General features: G+C 38.6%; 2 protein-coding genes across 5 annotated transcripts in view; one reads left to right on the plus strand and one right to left on the minus strand.

Moving 5' to 3' along the window:
* WDR19 (WD repeat domain 19) overlaps positions 1 to 8,004 on the plus strand; it is a 107,531-nt gene extending 99,527 nt beyond the window's left edge. Inside the window, exons 37-38 of one of the 3 annotated variants that reach the window (XR_009601023.1) lie at positions 2,061 to 2,471; positions 6,638 to 8,004. The gene's annotated coding sequence lies outside the window, so the exon portion shown is untranslated. Of the gene's footprint in view, positions 1 to 2,060; positions 3,680 to 6,637 lie in introns of those variants that run through there. The other 2 variants (XM_060416976.1, XM_060416977.1) reach the window with 2 other exon arrangements.
* Positions 1 to 17,583, minus strand: part of RFC1 (replication factor C subunit 1) — a 72,871-nt gene that overhangs the window by 15,471 nt on the left and 39,817 nt on the right. For both annotated transcript variants that reach the window (XM_027970935.3, XM_027970934.3), the window contains exons 5-12: positions 16,542 to 16,774; positions 15,550 to 15,627; positions 11,893 to 11,970; positions 10,694 to 10,781; positions 9,059 to 9,330; positions 6,066 to 6,173; positions 2,898 to 3,077; positions 1,658 to 1,762 (exon numbers count right to left, since the gene is read on the minus strand). In XM_027970935.3, the coding sequence (XP_027826736.1) occupies positions 1,658 to 1,762; positions 2,898 to 3,077; positions 6,066 to 6,173; positions 9,059 to 9,330; positions 10,694 to 10,781; positions 11,893 to 11,970; positions 15,550 to 15,627; positions 16,542 to 16,774 (1,142 nt within the window). The remainder of the gene's footprint in view (positions 1 to 1,657; positions 1,763 to 2,897; positions 3,078 to 6,065; positions 6,174 to 9,058; positions 9,331 to 10,693; positions 10,782 to 11,892; positions 11,971 to 15,549; positions 15,628 to 16,541; positions 16,775 to 17,583) is intronic.

Below are 17,583 nucleotides of genomic sequence, written 5' to 3' on the forward strand. Positions count from 1 at the left end.
TTATATTTTATATATACAAATATTATAGCCAAAAAGTGGAAACAACCACTTTTGGCCAACAGATGATGAACAAATAAAACGTGGTATATCCACACAATGAAATAACTAATCACCAATAAAAAGGAGAGGAGCACCAATTATGCTTCAATATAGCTGAACTTTGAAAGCAAGGCGCGAGGTAGAAAAAGATAAGAGGGCCACATGGTACATGCCTCGCTTTATACGGAATGTTCAGAATAGAGTAGCGGTCACCAAGGGGTGGGTATGAAGAGTGACTGATAATGGATCAGTTTTTGTGGGAGGTGATGCAACTGTTCTGGAATAGACAGCAGCGACAGTTGCACAATCCTGTGAATATCCACTAACATACATTTTAAGACAGGTGAATTTTATCATCTATGAGAACTAAAATTAGTGGGAAATTTGACAAAAAGCAAGGTACTAGCATTGTATTAAAGTATCTCCCCAAGACATTAATCAACTATAAAAGGAAAAACTGTCACTTCACTAGTGGAAAAACAAGGCAGAAATCATATGAACTAAGTAATGAAGGCTACCACCACCAATAATAAGACATGTCAACATCATGCACAGCTGATCTGATGCCCTGAGGGGGACACAGTATCACGTATATGGTCATCTTGCCCAAAATGCATAACCTCAATCTCACCATGAGAAAAGACCAACAGCCCAAATTGAGAGACATTCTACAAATCAACTGACTAGCACTCATCAAATCAAGGCCATAAGGAGACAGAGGAAAGACTTGCAGAACTCTCACAGACGGGAGGAGACTAAGAAGACACAACGCAAGGCAGTGTGAGATCCTGAGGACGATGGGGCCAAATGTGAAGGGAACACGTTTAGCATCAGTGGTCATCTCCTGGTGTTCAGAACTGCACTATGTTATGTAAGTTGTGAACACTAGGGGACATGGATGGCGGGGCAATCCAGATCATTCCCCAAGACTTTTCTAAGTGGAATAAATTGGAAGACCACCTCACCACTTGGGTGACAGAGCTGGGGACAGAACACTTGGGCTGCTGGCACCCCTGTGTCCCACACACGGACATGTATACAGTGGAAATGAAGGCAGCTAACACTAGGAGCAGCAGAGAGACAGAAACGGAAAGAGTACTAGAAGCACGGCAGTCTGCAGACCCAGCAGTCCCTACATCAGACTTGTCAGAGTTTACTTATGTGAGTCAAAATGGTTCCCTTTCTTGCTAAGGTAACATGGGCTTGGTTTCTATCACAACTGAAAAAGTCCCGATATAGTTCTAAATGCAAATGATTTTATCATGCCGATATCTATGATATAACCTTCAAAGAATTCTTAATCAAGAAGCTCTGCACAGTTTTACTGTAAGAAAAAGGAAAAGATGGACAGTTTAATCAGTAATTAATAGATATGGGTAGTACAATGTATGGTCCCCTCTTCCTCCTCATACTCCTTTGAGAAAATTAAAGAAATACATCAAGGACAACAGCCTACAGCTGAGTCCACCTACTCAAAAGGAAATAAGGAAGTTCATCTGCAGTAGGAGGAAAAGTTAATTTTTTAGCCCACAGGCCTGTATTCACCCAAAAAATGTCTCTATGAAACAGGAAAGGTCTATACATCAACATAAATAAGTCAAGTTCATTTTATACAAACCTCAGCTTCAGCAGCTATTTCATACTTGGACTTCTTGCCTGGCATGGTTCGAATCAGATTCAACAGGCCATCTTCATCAATAATATTTGTTCCCAAGGCTGCTGCCTATTAATTTAAAATTCAAATCATTGAAACCATTACTTTCTATAAAAAAATATGATTCTCAGGCTTGTCAGAAGGTGAAAAACCACATTTGTAAACTAGGTAACACTGGAATATTGTTTACAACAGTATGCATGAGAAAGCATCGTTAAAAAGAAAATAACAGAACCTCCTCTAAGAATGGTGGGTTGGCACCTGGGGTATCACACTGCCCCTTTTGTAGACTGCTTTCCCTTTCTTTCTACCCTGAAAAGGTCAATGCCTCTAGGGCCTAAGTCCAGCTCTTCACACCCTCTTCCAGGCACAACTGGCTGGCAGACCTTCTCCTCCACCGTCTCCCCTGCTAACGGAACTCCAGTGTGTTCATCTCCAAGGGATGACTTATGACTGGTCTAAGAATCAGAAGACTCTTCATCTTCCCCAAACTCTATCACTCTGAATGGCCACAGGACAGCTGTGGCCAATGAGACTTCAGTGGAATTCTATAGGAGGTATTTCCAGGAAATCTCTTATGAGGTCAGCTACACCTAGTGTAACATCTTGCCACTGCTCCCTCTTTCCTGCCTTGAATGTGAACTTGAGAGCAGCGGCCAGCTTGCAACACAAGGCAACATGCATGAAGACAGGAGTGAAGGACAGAACTAAGTCCAGCTACATCACCAAGGGGCTGAACCACCCCCAGCAACGGCCTACCTCTGGAATCCTCAATAAGGTAAGGAAATAAGCAGCTATCTGTCAAAACCACAGTTACTCAGGTATTCTATTGTTGGAACTAAGTATAAAAGAGAGTTACCAATTAAAAAACTCAAGATGGAGTCCACAGCAGCATAAATAGGAATACTTAGGACTAGAAGAGGAGGAAAACTGCTTTTGCTTCTACCTTCAAAAAAAGATTTTTGGCTAGAATACTACACTAAGAAAGCCAAGTAAATAGGAACTGTGCCTTCAACTGGAAAACCGAAATCCCGGGTCAAAGCCAAACAACACTTCTGTGGAGAAGAAATAACATAGAGAAGAAATTACTTTTCCATTTTTTCTCTTCACTTCCCTCTGTGTACAGGACATTACTACGTATGGTCACAGAGCCTGCCAAGGCAAGCAGGCTATTTCACTGTGCTGAGAACACAGCACTACCCACCTTGTCACTCTTGGATTGGCCACTATCACGACCCATGACCAGGTAGTTTGTTTTCTTGCTGACATTTCCCGTCACTTTTCCCCCATAACGCTCAATTAGAGACTTGGCCTCATCTCGTTCAATGGACTCCAGCACTCCTGTGATTACAAACGTAAGGCCTTCCAAGCAATTTTCAGCTCCCTAAAAACCAAAATGTTCAAGCAGAGAGGAAATTACATGGTAGCTTTCCAAAGAAATATTTGGCATCAAAACTGCAGGAAGTTGATTTTTCTCATTTGACATCATAAATAATCTCAGCATGAAAAAATGTGCAGGAAATTTACAGTGAATGAATACGCAGAAACGGAAATTAAATCCTGAGAAATTCTTATGTAGGTTAACATTTAACAAGCTTATAAAACCAGCAACAAAAAATGTATGTTCAGTATGGTTAGGAAACCTTATTAAAGTTATCCATTCATACTATCCTCATTGTTTAAAAAATATTTAAACTACTGGTTAACTTGTATAACTTTAAGTAAGCAACCAGATGTAATGCACCTACAGAATATCTTGCTTCTGCTAAAAAAAAGTTTCAATTCTGAAAGAAACTACACAGGTTTGAGCTCTTACCCTATCACACCATCTCTTGATTGAAAAGTTAATCTGATAAGACAAAAGACACTCGGCAAAAGAAGGCTAGATGGAAAGACATTTAATCTTAATTGGAACTGTGTACAGGTACAGATTTTTTTTACTTTCACAATGGCTCAATATGGTATAACCCCAAGCAAAAGGAAAAATATATAAGTCATTCCAAGTTACTTATTACTTTTGAAAAGAGGATTGAGATCAACATAGACTTAAAACATGCTTGCAAAGAAGCAGCTAAGCAAAATTCAAAGACTGCCCCAATACAAGCTCAATCCTTTACCATCCAGGTGAAGAATTGTTGTTGGGAGGGTAGGGGGAGTGTAGTAAGTCTGTTTGGAGAGAAGAGGTTTGACTAACAACATCTCAAGGTCCCTATGACTCTAGGATTTAAACGACCTTGTGGATCTCCCTACCACACTCTTTCATTCTCAAACTCTCATTGCAGGACCAGCAAACCACCCAACATTCTCAACCTCTTCTCCAATATTCCCTCCATGGCCTTGCTTTCACCGAAACCTGGCGACCCCCTAAGAACACCGCTTTGGCTCAAGTCCTCTCAAGCAGAAGCTTTTTTATCTTTCATACAGGAGGCAAGCCTGGCATCTTCCTCCAGCCTCCTACACAGCCCTCTAGCCCCTTCTGGCTCATCCTCTGCCCCTCTTTATTATGAGAACTACACCTCCATCTGTGATCTGAATCCCCTGCCCTTCTACATTCTCAGAAACCTCACAGTACCTTTGATTATCCTTCTCTTTCTGGGATATCTTCAATCTCTCCCTTTCTGGTAGATCAATTCCATCATCAAAAAAAAAACAACATGCTTTAAGCATCTGACTCAATGGTAATGAACCTGCCTGCCAATTACAGAGATGACAGTTCAATCCCTGGTCTGGGAAGATCTCCTGGAGTAGGAAACGGCAACAGTGCTCCAGTGTTCTTGCCTGGGCAATCCCGTGGACAGAGGAACCTGGCAGGCTACAGCCCACGGGGCCGCAAAAGAATCAGATGTGACTGAGCGAGTGAACAACAACCCTAAAGATGCTCACATTTTCCCCCGAAAGCCGCCTCCTGTTTGTAGCTAGAAGTCCTCTCTCTCCTCTCCCCTTCACAGCCAACATCATCTACTTATGCTGCCTCCATTTCATCTCCTCCCACTCTCTCTTCAACCCACTTCCACCAGGTTCTGCCTCCATCATTCTATAAAACTTTTGCTAAGATCCCTAAGGGTCATTCACATCACTAAACGCAGTGGACAATTTTCAGCCTCCTCAATGTTTTTTTAAAACTCTCTTCTCCGTTTGCTACTGTGATACCACCTTAACCAGGTTTCTCTCTGGAATCTGTGGCTGCTGCTCCTCAGTCTGTTTTTGGGGTTCACCCTCCTCCACTTCATGAGGAAGCTAGGTCCAAGGTCTCTTTTCATTCTGTCCTTGTTTGCCAGGTGACATCAAGTCCTTCAAACATTTTCTACATGCCAATAATGCCCAATCTTTTGCATCCCATTGTGACTTCTGTTCTGAGCGCCAGTCCTCCTGTCCACTGAATATTTCCACGTGGCTACCTTGCATACATCTAAAGCACAGCACGGTCACAATGAACTCACTGTCATCTCCCCAAATCTGCTCTGCCTCCAGCAGCATCAGTATCCACCCACAGATGCTCACGCCAGTAACGAGGAAATCACCACATGCTCATTATTTCTCGGTTCCCACTCCCAATTACCACCACGTCCTAGAGATTTTCCTTTTTCACTGAAGCTACTTCACTTCTCAGCCTGGTCACTGCTACTACCCTAGACAAGTCTTTATCATTTCTCACCATCTCTCCTAATTGATCTGCCTGTATTTATTCCCCGCTCCCTCCACTGTACTCTGTATTTAGCAGCCAAGAGTGCTCAGCCTGAAATGCAAATCTGGTCATACTGTTCCCCTACCCACAACTCCACTTAAGGACCAGATTCCCTAAAAGAATCTCTGCTTTTTCCCTTATGGCACATATCACAATTATAATAATTAAGTACCATGAAGGCAAAAAGCATTAGTCTTGTGACTGCCGTATGCCACTCCCTAACCTGCAAAGATGGTGACTCATGTTTTCCTGTCCTTATCTATTTACTTCCGGCCGTGCTGGGTCTGTTGCTGTGTGGGCTTCTTCTAGTGGTGAGCGGGGGCTACTCTCTCCTTGCAGCGTGAGGGCTTCTCGCTGCAGTGGCTCCTCCTGTTGCACAGTGCTGGCTCGAGGGCACGCGGGCGTCAGCAGCTGCAGCACACGGCCTCAGCAGTTGCGGTTTTGGGCTCTAGGGCACAGGCTCAGTAGCTGCAGCGCACGTGCTTAGCTATTCCACAGCACGCGGGATCTGCCTGGACCAGGGGTCGAACCCATGTCTCCTGCATTGGCAGGCAGATTCTTTACCACTGAGCCACCAGGGAAGCCCTGTTCATTTTTAATTATTAATTCTCTGCTACTGCAGTCATAGTGAATACATACATGGACCCATAGACCAGAGGCCTTGAAACATCCTCTCAGTATTCTTACCTTTGGTATTTCTTTGGAGCCCAGAGCTTTGGGACCTTCTCGATTTAAGTAGCTTCGGTAAGCTTGATAATTAGTGCGTCTCTTTTCAGCATCATCAGGACTTATAGACTTTGAGGAGACAGAAAGAAAACTGAATAAAGTCATGCAAAATTCTTACAAAATTAAAAATACATATCAAAAAATAAATAAAAACACCTATCAATAAATAAACACTAAGTCACTTCAGTGCTTAATCCTGATACTAACATTTTCAACCACGGAGGTACGCCCCATCCTACACATGCGGCTTACAAACAGCCCTGTCATTAGCCCTTCTTAAACCCTTCAACTCTCTCTAAAGGCACAAACCTCAGGGTAGACTGAGCGTACAAGCCAAGCTGCTAGCCCCAAGCCACAAAACAAAAAGATGTTATTTCAAAAACCCATGTGAATTTTAAATTCCATTCCATAATATGTCATGTATATTTCAGTGGAAAAATTAATTTTTTCCCAAGTAAACGATCACAGAAGAAAATATACTATTTTTAGCCAATGGCTCTGAATACCCTTAAAATAACTTATCCCCTGTACAGCTACGGTTTTTCCTGTGGTCATGTATGGATGTGAAAGTTGGACTGTGAAGAAAGCTGAGCACCGAAGAATTGATGCTTTTCAACTGTGGTGTTGGAGAAGACTCTTGAGAGTCCCTTGGATTGCAAGGAGATCCAACCAGTCCATTCTAAAGGAGATCAGTCCTAGGTGTTCTTTGGAAGGACTGATGCTAAAGCTGAAACTCCAATACTTTGGCCACCTCATGCGAAGAGCTGACTCATTGGAGAAGACTCTGATGCTGGGAGGGATTGGGGGCAGGAAGAGAAGGGGACGACAGAGGATGAGATGGCTGAATGGCATCACCGACTCAATGGACTTGAGTTTGGGTGAACTCTGGGAGTTGGTGATGGACAGGGAGGCCTGGCATGCTGCAGTTCATGGGGTGGCAAAGAGTCGGAAACGACTGAGCGACTGAACTGAACTGAACTGTACCCCTGGGGAAATAAGCACTACAGTCTGAGAATCAATGGCTTTATATAAACACCTGGCTCAAATGAGGGGTAAGCTATACTCCAAAAAGCAGACACATTCTGTATGCCACCACTCTACCTTCTGGGTCTAATGTCCCCTATTCTGTTTCTCTCAAGGGATCTGACCATGGGTGTGTCTCAGAAAATACTGGGGAAATCTTTTAAACTCTAATCCCTGGATGCACTCCAAGTTTTTGATCCAGAGATAGGCGAGATAGGCGGTATAACCAGCATGTGTATATTTGGGGGAAGAACATCTTAGATAATTAAGAATCACTACAAGAAGGATCTCTGTCATTTTTTCTACTTCCTAATTTTACATTATTTTTAACTTGTACGCCACCTCAAAGTCCTCTGCGAGTAGACAAAATACCACTTTTATACAAACAAATGATTTAATCAACAAAAGAAAATAAGTTGCTTTGGTTTTGAGTTAATTGTGCCATAGGCTATAGGCTAATCCTAGACTCTAATCCTACTTTTTATCAGTGGTTCTCAAATGGTGGTGTGCAACCATTTCATCTGAGAAGCTTGTTGAAATATACCTGCCCAGACCACATGCCCTAGGAAATCATATTTAACCAGTGTCATAGGAAAGTACAATGCATGCCAAAATGGGAAAATCATTTATAACAATAATTCTGTGAAAAAATGACTGAATTATAAACAAATTATAAAAGAAATCTGAAGCACATTCATTTGTGAAGTCAAAATTATTTGACTGAGATAGACTGAATTTATAAAACAGACTTTCATGTTCTCAAAACTACTTAAGTTCTTTGAGTCATTTCTATTCCAACTTTGAAAAATAAGGTGAATAGCAACAGTATCATTTTAAAATTATTCTGCTTTAATAAAAATAGACAAGCGTCTGTAAACTGAACATGTTTAATGAGTCTGAAGAAAAATATTCATTCTCCAGCTAAGTACTTTGTGAAGAAAAATCTGAGACCAAAAAGTTAATTGTTCCCTTAAGCGTATTTATTAGCACTGACCAAAAACAAAAGCATCTAGAAATCATCAGTATTTCAGTTTTTTACTAAAAAATAATGGTGATGAGCACTTAACATAGATAATATTCTGCTTTTAACTCCAAGTGCCAAAGAGGCTTGAACGAACAGTAGCTTCTCTCATGATCCTAATAAGGGGGTTTCAAACTGGAGACACTAAGAAAAAATTCTCAAATATATATGAAAACAAAAAAACTTCTAAAAATCATTCTGCATTACTTCACTGTTTATCCCTCTGAAAATGACTTCAGTATCTCAACACTGTTAAACAACAGCAAAAAGGCATACATTTAGGACAAATCCAAATAAGTTATTTTAATAACAATAATAGCCAAAATTTATATAGCATGTACTATGTACCAGGCACTGTTCCAAGCGGTTACACACATTATCTCATTGCATACCATTATTATCCCAATTCTACAAATGAAGAAACCAAAGCAGAGAGAGGCGAAGTAACCAGACCCAGGTCACATATCTGCCCAGTGGTAGGACTATGATCCAAAATTGGCTCCAGAGTCCATGTTCAGAGCCACAATATTATATTACTTTTTACTGGCCTTAGAGGACCTGAGTTCAAAATGACTCTGCCAAGTACTCACCAGATGATCTTGGGAAAGCTACTTAAACCCTTTCAGCCTGTTTTATCATCTTCAAAAGTTAATAAAAGTAAATATCTCTTGTGGTGAAGATTACATGACTTATCACCTGTATGAGCACAGTGTCTGATACACATTAACCCTCAATACATACTGGCTTATTTAGCTATATTATTAACATAACCTATATTCTGCAACAGCATCTTTAAATAAGAGAGTATCTTTAAGATACTATAATGCCTTATAAAGTTAGAGACAAAACTTGAAAACAAACCAGATCAACACACAGCCCCTGCAATGATACCCTTTTCGAAAATGTCTACCTCTTTTTTAGCTGGAGAACTTTTGATTTTCTTAGGAGTTCTTGTCTCTTTAAACTCAATAACATTTTCTTTTCTTTTTGAGGCCATAGACTCTGTTTCTTTATTAGAACTCTCTTCTTTTTTTTTCAAAAGTGCCAGCTTAGAACTGGCTTTTGGAGAAGTTTCTCCTGTTTTATGAGCTGATGACCTGGAACGTTGCTGGGATTCTCTTAAACCTTCACACTTAGTTTGCTTCTTAGGGCTGAAGTTCTTTCTTTCATCTGAAAATTGTTCTGTTTTTATGAGGAAGAAAGAAAGGATTATAAATGTTGTTTTTGCAAAATGATACCCAATATCAAGACTATTTTTTCATTTTTCAACAGAATAATCTTAGTAGGACATAATGTCATATGGTGACTTCATAACATTCACATTAAAATTTTAGTTAAGTTTATACAAAATATTTTTTTAAAAATTAAATATTTGTATATTATTTCTTTGTGTAACCAGTTCAAAGTAAGAGATCTGCCTTTTTAACTATAAATTATTCATTAATTGAAATGAGATGGTAAACTACATCTGAGAACATGGACTTTATTCCACAGATAAACTTCAATGATCCGAAATTCACAGAGAAAAGTTACTAATTAGAATATCCTGTCATATAAGAATTCTGTTTGTAATAAAGTCTGAAAGAATCCTGGGATTTCAAGACTAAAATTATATGAACAGCTACATTAATACTTGTAAGATGAAGGCCATCTATTAGCATCTAACCACTAGCACATGGTTAGATATCAGGACCACTTAAAAAAAACTAAAACCTACAACTAGCTAAAACCTACAACTAGCAGAAGAGCTTCAGATGACCTGGGCAATGACGATTCAACTACACGAGCTTGAAACATCGAGCCTTTTGTCTTCATGTATTGAAGTCCACACACTTGCGCTACACTTGGAAATTAACATGAACCCAAACAACAATTACAGAGCAGACAGGCATTCTGTACCAGCTAACATCCACACGGTTTGCCAAGCATCTAAGTAGAACATGCTCCAGTACTATGAAATAATGTCAACCTAAGAACACCAGGCAATTACTTACAGAGTGAAGGAAGTCAGAGAGAGAAAGACAAATACTGTATATTAACTGTATACAATCTAGAAGATGGTACCAATGATCCTATGTACAAGGCAGCAAAGGAAACACAGATGTAAAGAAGAGACTTTTGGACTCAGTGAGAGAAGGCAAGGGTGGGATGATTTGAGAGAATAGCACTGAAACATACATTACCGTATGTAAAACAGATAACCAGTGCAAGTTTGATATATGAAGCAGGGCACCCAAACCCATCACCATGTGACAGGCACCTGTCACACAGCTGCTCTGTGACAACCTAGAGGGATGGGGTGGAGAGGGAGGTTGGGAGGTGGTTCAGGATGGAGGAGACACGTGTATACCTAAGGCCAATTTATACTGATGTATAGCAAAACCATCACAATATTGTAAAGTAATTATCCTCCAATTAAAATAAATAAATTAGTTTTTAAAAAAGAATGCCAGGCAATTATTGAACAAATGTTTAAACAAAAGGTTACATGAAGTTTCTTCTATAAAGATAAATGTTCCGGCTTACTTTGTTCTGCTAGTTTTACCTTTATGAGGATATTTAGGTTTCTCTGCTTTACGTAAATTGACTTGTACAGATGAAAACGTCTCTCTCTCTTCTGCAGCCTTTTCAGCCTAAGAAAATGTAAAAAAGTGTCAAATGCGACAACAGGAAAACTTTTACCACAAAGTATGTTGTTAAAATCAACCAAAGATTAAGGGTCATCTTCCAAAGTGGCAAAACAATGCAATAAATTTTCATTCATTCTTACATAAAATTTCTGGGGCAGATGAAACATGTTTAATTACCTTCAATTTTACAGATGAGGAAACAGATGAAACAGTATAAAAACAGACCTAAAAAAAACTACCCCAGTTGTTCCCCACTTGTGACTCTGAAAATGAAAGCCTTGTTTCTGCTGCTTTCATCTCAATTCTCAAACTATTAGCATCATGCAGTTAAAAACTAAAATCTAACCCAAAAGACTAACAACAATCTAAAGCTCAAAAGAAAAACAGAGTACTTTCTCAAAAGAGAAAAAAATGTCCATTCTCTCCACTGCTCTTCAAAACTCCATTTTGCAGAAAGGTCACAACTGGGGTGTATGATGCAGTACTTTCAATTTGAATGTCTTTAGATGAAATAATAAGGCTTTTCTAATGACAAAGTCTTCACCATTCCCTATACTGCCTTACATCTGCCCGCTGTAAAATCTCTTTAAACGGTCAGATTGATACTGACAATATTAACAGAGTGTGATTCAATAGAAATAAGGCTAATTTTTTGGAGATCAAGTGCTTAAGGAAAAAAATCTTGATGCTTTCAGAGATTCCCCAAAATACTCACTATTTGAGACTGTCCTATACAGATCTTAAAGTTAGCTAGCTACAAACAACAAATTATGCTTTTAAAAAGACAGTAATTAATATTATAGTTATTAAACTTTAGATTCCATTGGAATCTTTATTTATCAGTGTTATTCTCTGAACAAGTACATAAGAACCTCTTTGGGACAGACAGTAAGTCAAAGTTACAATTTGTTTTTTTGTGAAGAAGGGTTCTGATTAGCTTTGGTCCTATTAATCTTCCTTTAGGAAGAATAAGTTTCTCAATGAGCTTCCCCAAAAGCATTTTCGTTAACTGAAATAATTTTAAGCATCTCTCCAGAAGAGTTATTCATGGTTGTATCTCAAACACTGATCTGTATTGTATATTCAGAGTGCAAACAGCCCGGTAAAACACTACCTTTTTGGTCTTGGGTTCTTCATCCAACATGGCTAACGTTCTAGCAAACTCTTCATCTTCATGCAGTTGTCTCTCCAGCTGTAAAGTGTCAACACAGTGAGTTGCTTTTTTTTCTTTTCATAAATAAAAAGCTTTAAAATGTTCAGTTCGTGATACTTAAAAGAAACTGGAAAAACATTTTCTAGAAAGTAACTATGACATTTTTTCACTTAGAAGTGTCACAGGTTTGCTTTGCTAAGTCAAATTAGATTGCAGAACATATACTGCTAATTTTGCAGGCAAGATAGATGGATCTGAGCATAAAGATCCAAGTCTTTAGCTTCCTCTTAATGGTCCCAATGCAATACTTACAGATCTCTCATTTCTATTTATTCTAAACTCTAAGAAGGGCTCAGAAAAGAATCATTATCCTAACACAAAAAGCAATAGCCTGGGTGGAGGGCACAAAAAACTGAATAAATCAAGAAAATTATATAGTTTCTTTGCACATGACAGTAAGATACATACAATGCAACTATCACTAATATCATCAAACTTCTATTTTCAATTACCAACTCAAATGTATCTGTTCTTTTTTAATTGAAGTATAGCAGACTTAACAATTTTATATTAGTTTAAGGTATACAACACAGTAGTAATTTCTCTGTTTTAACTTCTGAAAAGTCATTATACCAGAAGTTTTCCTAACATGCTAATATAACACACAGTCATTCTAGTTACCCCACTGTTATTTCCAAATATTACTATTTTTACTTTCAGTTAAATGGAACTCTTCTGGAAGAGAATGTATAGAAACAGATTATATTTCTCATTATAAATTTATGCTCCCTGATAAAATGGCCTAATACAATACCTTATTCAAACAAAGGAAAGGACCTCAAAACCAATCCAAAAGAAAAGATTTGCAAACTCGTATAAACCTGGTAAGAACTCGGTAACCAAGCCTCCTCTTGTTTATAAAATGAATTAACTCAAGCTACACAGAACTATAAGCAAGCCAGACAGGTGCACATCAGTATGCTCTCTGTTGCCTAGCAATTCTTTACCATAACTGAACTACACATCTAATTTCTAAAAAAATAAACAAAAACAAACTTTATCATATAAAGTTCCTCCAAACTCTAAACTTCCAGTGGTCCTGCAAGGATTCTGGTTGAACTCTACATCATTTTTCTAAAATTTCATACTATGTAGTAGTACACTTCTAGTAAACAGGATTCTAGTTGTTTTAGAAGAAATTTAAATACTTCCATTAGAAATTCATTATTGGTAATTATGGTATTATGTGATCAAAAGTCTTATATTTTAATACAATATTTATCATAGCAGACAGTGTTTAACATACTGACTTGCAAGTTAGATTCTGGGCACACATTCACTAAATGAATAAACAAAAAGGTGAAAGTGAAGGGGAGGGGAGGAAAATAGAAGCTCTTAGAGGGATAATTAAGAAGGACAGCATCAGTCAGTCATTAACACCCTGAAAGTCCTTCACAGACTAATAAATTACCCAAACAAGATTCTGAAAGAATGTGACAGAAATGGGAAAATAGAGGATTGTGATACAAAGCACCACACCTGGTTTGGAAAGGATAGGGTAAGCCTTCAGTATTTGGGACAGATAAGAAGTCAGGTCCCTAAAACTCACCCCACAGTTTTACCTAGGCCATGTGTGCTACCCTGAGTCACATGGATACCTGTATGCAGTTTATAAAATTCAGTATAGACAGTAAGATGGAAAAAGATTTTTGAAAACACAAACTATAAACTGCCAAATCAATAAAACGTGAACAGCAACATACGCTGCAGAAGACTGGAATACTGTTCTCCCATAACAACTGTTATCAAGAGCCTCTTCCTTGCCAAGCACTAAAACGGGCACTAACGTATGACAGCTGTGACATAAACACCCCTGGTAGGTAGAGTTTAAAGTCGACATACAGGAAGACATTTAAATAGCAATTTAAGAAGACACTTAAATGTTAACAGCAGATACAGGGTTCAGCAAAGTACACAGAAGGGGTTTCTAACATAGTTTAGGGAGTATAAGAAAGCGACATTTAAGCTAATAAATAGGAAGAGGGTTCAAACAACAGGCACCAAGGTCTGGAGCCTCTGACAGAGATGAACACTTGTCCTTGAAATAACCTTCTTCACTTGGCTTCCACAAAATACCAAGCTTTCCTGATTGCTCCACTTCCCTAGCCACTTCGGTAAATCTCCTCTGCTTGATCCCCCTCCTCTTCCTGACCTCTCATTGTTAACAGTGCCCCAGAGCTCAATTCTGACACTTCTTTCCTGTTTACATCCTCTCCGTGATCTCATCTAGTTACACTGGTCTTAATACCATTCAAATGCTACTGATCCCAAATAAGTATCTTCAGCTTAGACCTCTCCCCTGAGCTCCAGATTCCTCTACCAAACTACCCACTCTGCATCTCCATTTGGAAGCCTATTAGGCATTTCTGAGCAAAACAGATTTCTTGACTTCCCTGTACCACTGCTCAGTCTTAATAAACGACAACACCGTTCACTTAGTTGCTCAAGCCAAAAAAACATGGAGTTATCTTTGAATCTTCTCTTTCTCTCATACCTTACATTCAATCTATCAGCAACAACTTGAAGGTTATATCTTCAAAAAGCACATACAGATTGTGACCACTTCTCACCACCTCTTCCATTACCACCACCCTGGTACAAGCCAACACTGTCTCTTGCCCCCTCACCCCACTCTAACAGTCTCCAAACTGATCTGATTTTACCCCATCATGGTTTATTACCTTCATAACAGCCAGAATAATTTTCTTTTAAGATCCATCAAGTCATGTCATTTCTCTATTCAGTACTCCAATGGTTTCTCATCTCACAGAGACTAAAATCCAGACTTCTTTCCATCCCAAGTCCTTCTGGTAGGTACCAAAGACCAGTCATGACTTAACAATATTTGCTGCTCTTTCTTTCAAAGTCATAAAGTTCAAATATTTCTACCTTAGGAGGCTTGCACCTGCTTTTCTCTCTGTTTAGAGGAAATCTTTCTCCAAGTGGAGGGAAGCTTATCACTTAATTTTATGCTCCAATGTCACTCCCTCAGAGGGGTTTCCTAACCTCTTATTTAAATAACCCCATTGATTGCCCCCAAAAGCAGCTATCCCTTTACTTGTCCTCATAGCATTTATAATGACCTGACATTATTTTTTTTTAACTGCAGTAGCCTTAACACCTAGAAGTGTGCCACAGTAAGTGCTCAGTAAACACTTATTAAATGAGTGGAACAGGTTTACTACAAACAATACTCTGAATGAAGGTAGATTTAGGGATCACTAACACATGCATACTACATAAGGCCACAGAAGTAGCTGAGATGGTCCATAGTGAAAAGAGATATATGACCAAGTTAAATTATTTTAATTATACTAAAGGAAGCTTCTATTCAAAGAAATCTAATAATAAATCTTTAAACAATTATCCTCTGCTCTCATCATTTATCTTTTATATAAACTTAGGTTTTCATATAGCTTTAGATCTTAACTTATTTTACATATAACTCTTAGAATGAGGCTCAATTCAGAATAAGACTACTCTAATTGTCTGCCTGAGGAGGCTAAACAATAAGTGACAACTCCAATGATTACGATTATCTAATGAAAATGCCAATACCTCTGCATCTTCATCAAGCTGCAATTGCTTGGCGATGGCTTCATCATTTAATCTGGAATCATCTGCATTTTGTGAAGGCTACATTTCAAAGAAAATCAAGCAAGAACAGCATAAACCTTAAGTTCAAAGTAAGGTACTTTTTCTTAAACGTAGATGAATAAATACTGGGTTGGCCAACAAGTTCGTTTGGGTTTTCTGTAAAACCATATGGAAAAACCCAAACGAACTTTTTGGCTAACCCAATACACCAATGAGAGATAAATACAGTCTCAATGCAGCATCAGCCAAAAAATCGTGTTCACATCTACTCCATGGTCACATTCAATTTCCTAATGAGCAAATATCCTACAGACAGATGATTCTCACGTATTCTATTGAAATATTCAAAAGAAATATCCCCAAAATCTTATCTGTCTTGACTTCAGAAATAGCCCAGAACAGTGGCAAACCAACAGTGAGAGAAATTACATCATCTTATGGAGGCACTAATGAAATCAACACACACACACACACACACACCATGTGCCAGGTTTCCATGCAGGGAACTACTTTATTTATCTGTATTTCTGTTTCCTAAGTGTCCAAAAAAAAATAAATCCAACCATCAGCCTGAAAGGTCAAATGTACAGAATGGGTGGGCTCTATTCTAAGTTATGTATTCATGACCTCACTTGGGAACAATTATATTGGCCAGTTTTGTCTAGCTGAGGTTAACGGTAAAATTAGTTTACATTCTGAGTATTTAAACATGAAGAATTATAATTTATTCTCATGATTTAAATGATCTTTTCCCACTTTCAAATATTAGAAGCTTCAATGTGTGATATGCCAATTTCTTCATGCTCCAAAACAGCATCCACACATTTTACCCAGAGGAAAACTATCTTCATCAATAAAATGTTGATCTATTTATAAAATTCACGTCACTTCTTATTAACAACAGTGAACAGGGACAAATCCTGAACGTTCTTGCCTGCATGGAGAACACTCACCTCTTTTCTTCTGCTTGCCACCATCTTCTTATCTGATCTTTGGATGCTTCCAGTTCCAAAATAATCAAGCACTGATGTGGGGGTAAGTTTTATTGGTGACAAAGGCTTATTCTTGGTCTTAGTGTTTTCCTCATTCTTTTTCATGTTTGATGCTCCAAAATAACTATTTGTAGATCCTCCATTTTCTTTTAATTTAGAGGCTGTCTTCTTACACACAAAGTCATCATCTTCATCTTGAACGAAACATAACCAAATGTGGTTTGATAAAACATCAATTCTAACTACAAAGACAACCATTTCCACCAACTTTCTAAAAAATATACACATGCTATGGGATGCTAATGACTTTTTTTCTTCCTCTCTCCTAAATTCAACAGTTACCCTCACATTTACCAGTGCTATGTCTGTAATACACCCTATCCCCACTGACTACCCAGAGTACATAAACATGTACATTTATTCACATAGCCAACAAATATTTACTGAGTGTCCACTATGTGCAAGGCACTGAGTGTCCACTATGTGCAAGGCACTGAGGATACAGGAGCCAATAAGATAGACAAAATTCCACGCAATTATTCTTCAGTTAAAAATAAATAAATTTTTTTAAAAAGACAAAGTTCCTGCCCCTATAGAGCTTGGCGCCTAGAAGAGGAAACAGATACAAACATATGCTGTCAAGCTATAAGTGCTATGAAGAAAAGTAAAACAGAACGAAAGATTGAGAGTGGATGAAGGGTTCTCTTTTAGACAGGGTAGTATGAACAATCCGATTTCAGTACTGACCATCTGGTGATGTCCCCGTGTAAAGTCGTCTCTCATGTTGTTGGAAGAGGGTGTTTGCTATGAACAGTGCGTTCTCTTAGCAAAATTCTGCTAACCTCTGCCCTGCTTCATTCTGCACTCCAAGGCCAAACTTGACTGTTACCCAGGTAACTCTTGACTTCCTACCTTTGCATTCCAACCCCTTATGATGAAAAGGACAACTTTTTTTGGTGTTAGTTCTAGAAGGTGTTGTCGGTCTTTACAGAACTGTTCGACT

The sequence above is a fragment of the Ovis aries genome, chromosome 6 (genome assembly GCF_016772045.2).
Source record: "Ovis aries strain OAR_USU_Benz2616 breed Rambouillet chromosome 6, ARS-UI_Ramb_v3.0, whole genome shotgun sequence".
Taxonomy (NCBI): Eukaryota; Metazoa; Chordata; class Mammalia; order Artiodactyla; family Bovidae; genus Ovis; species Ovis aries.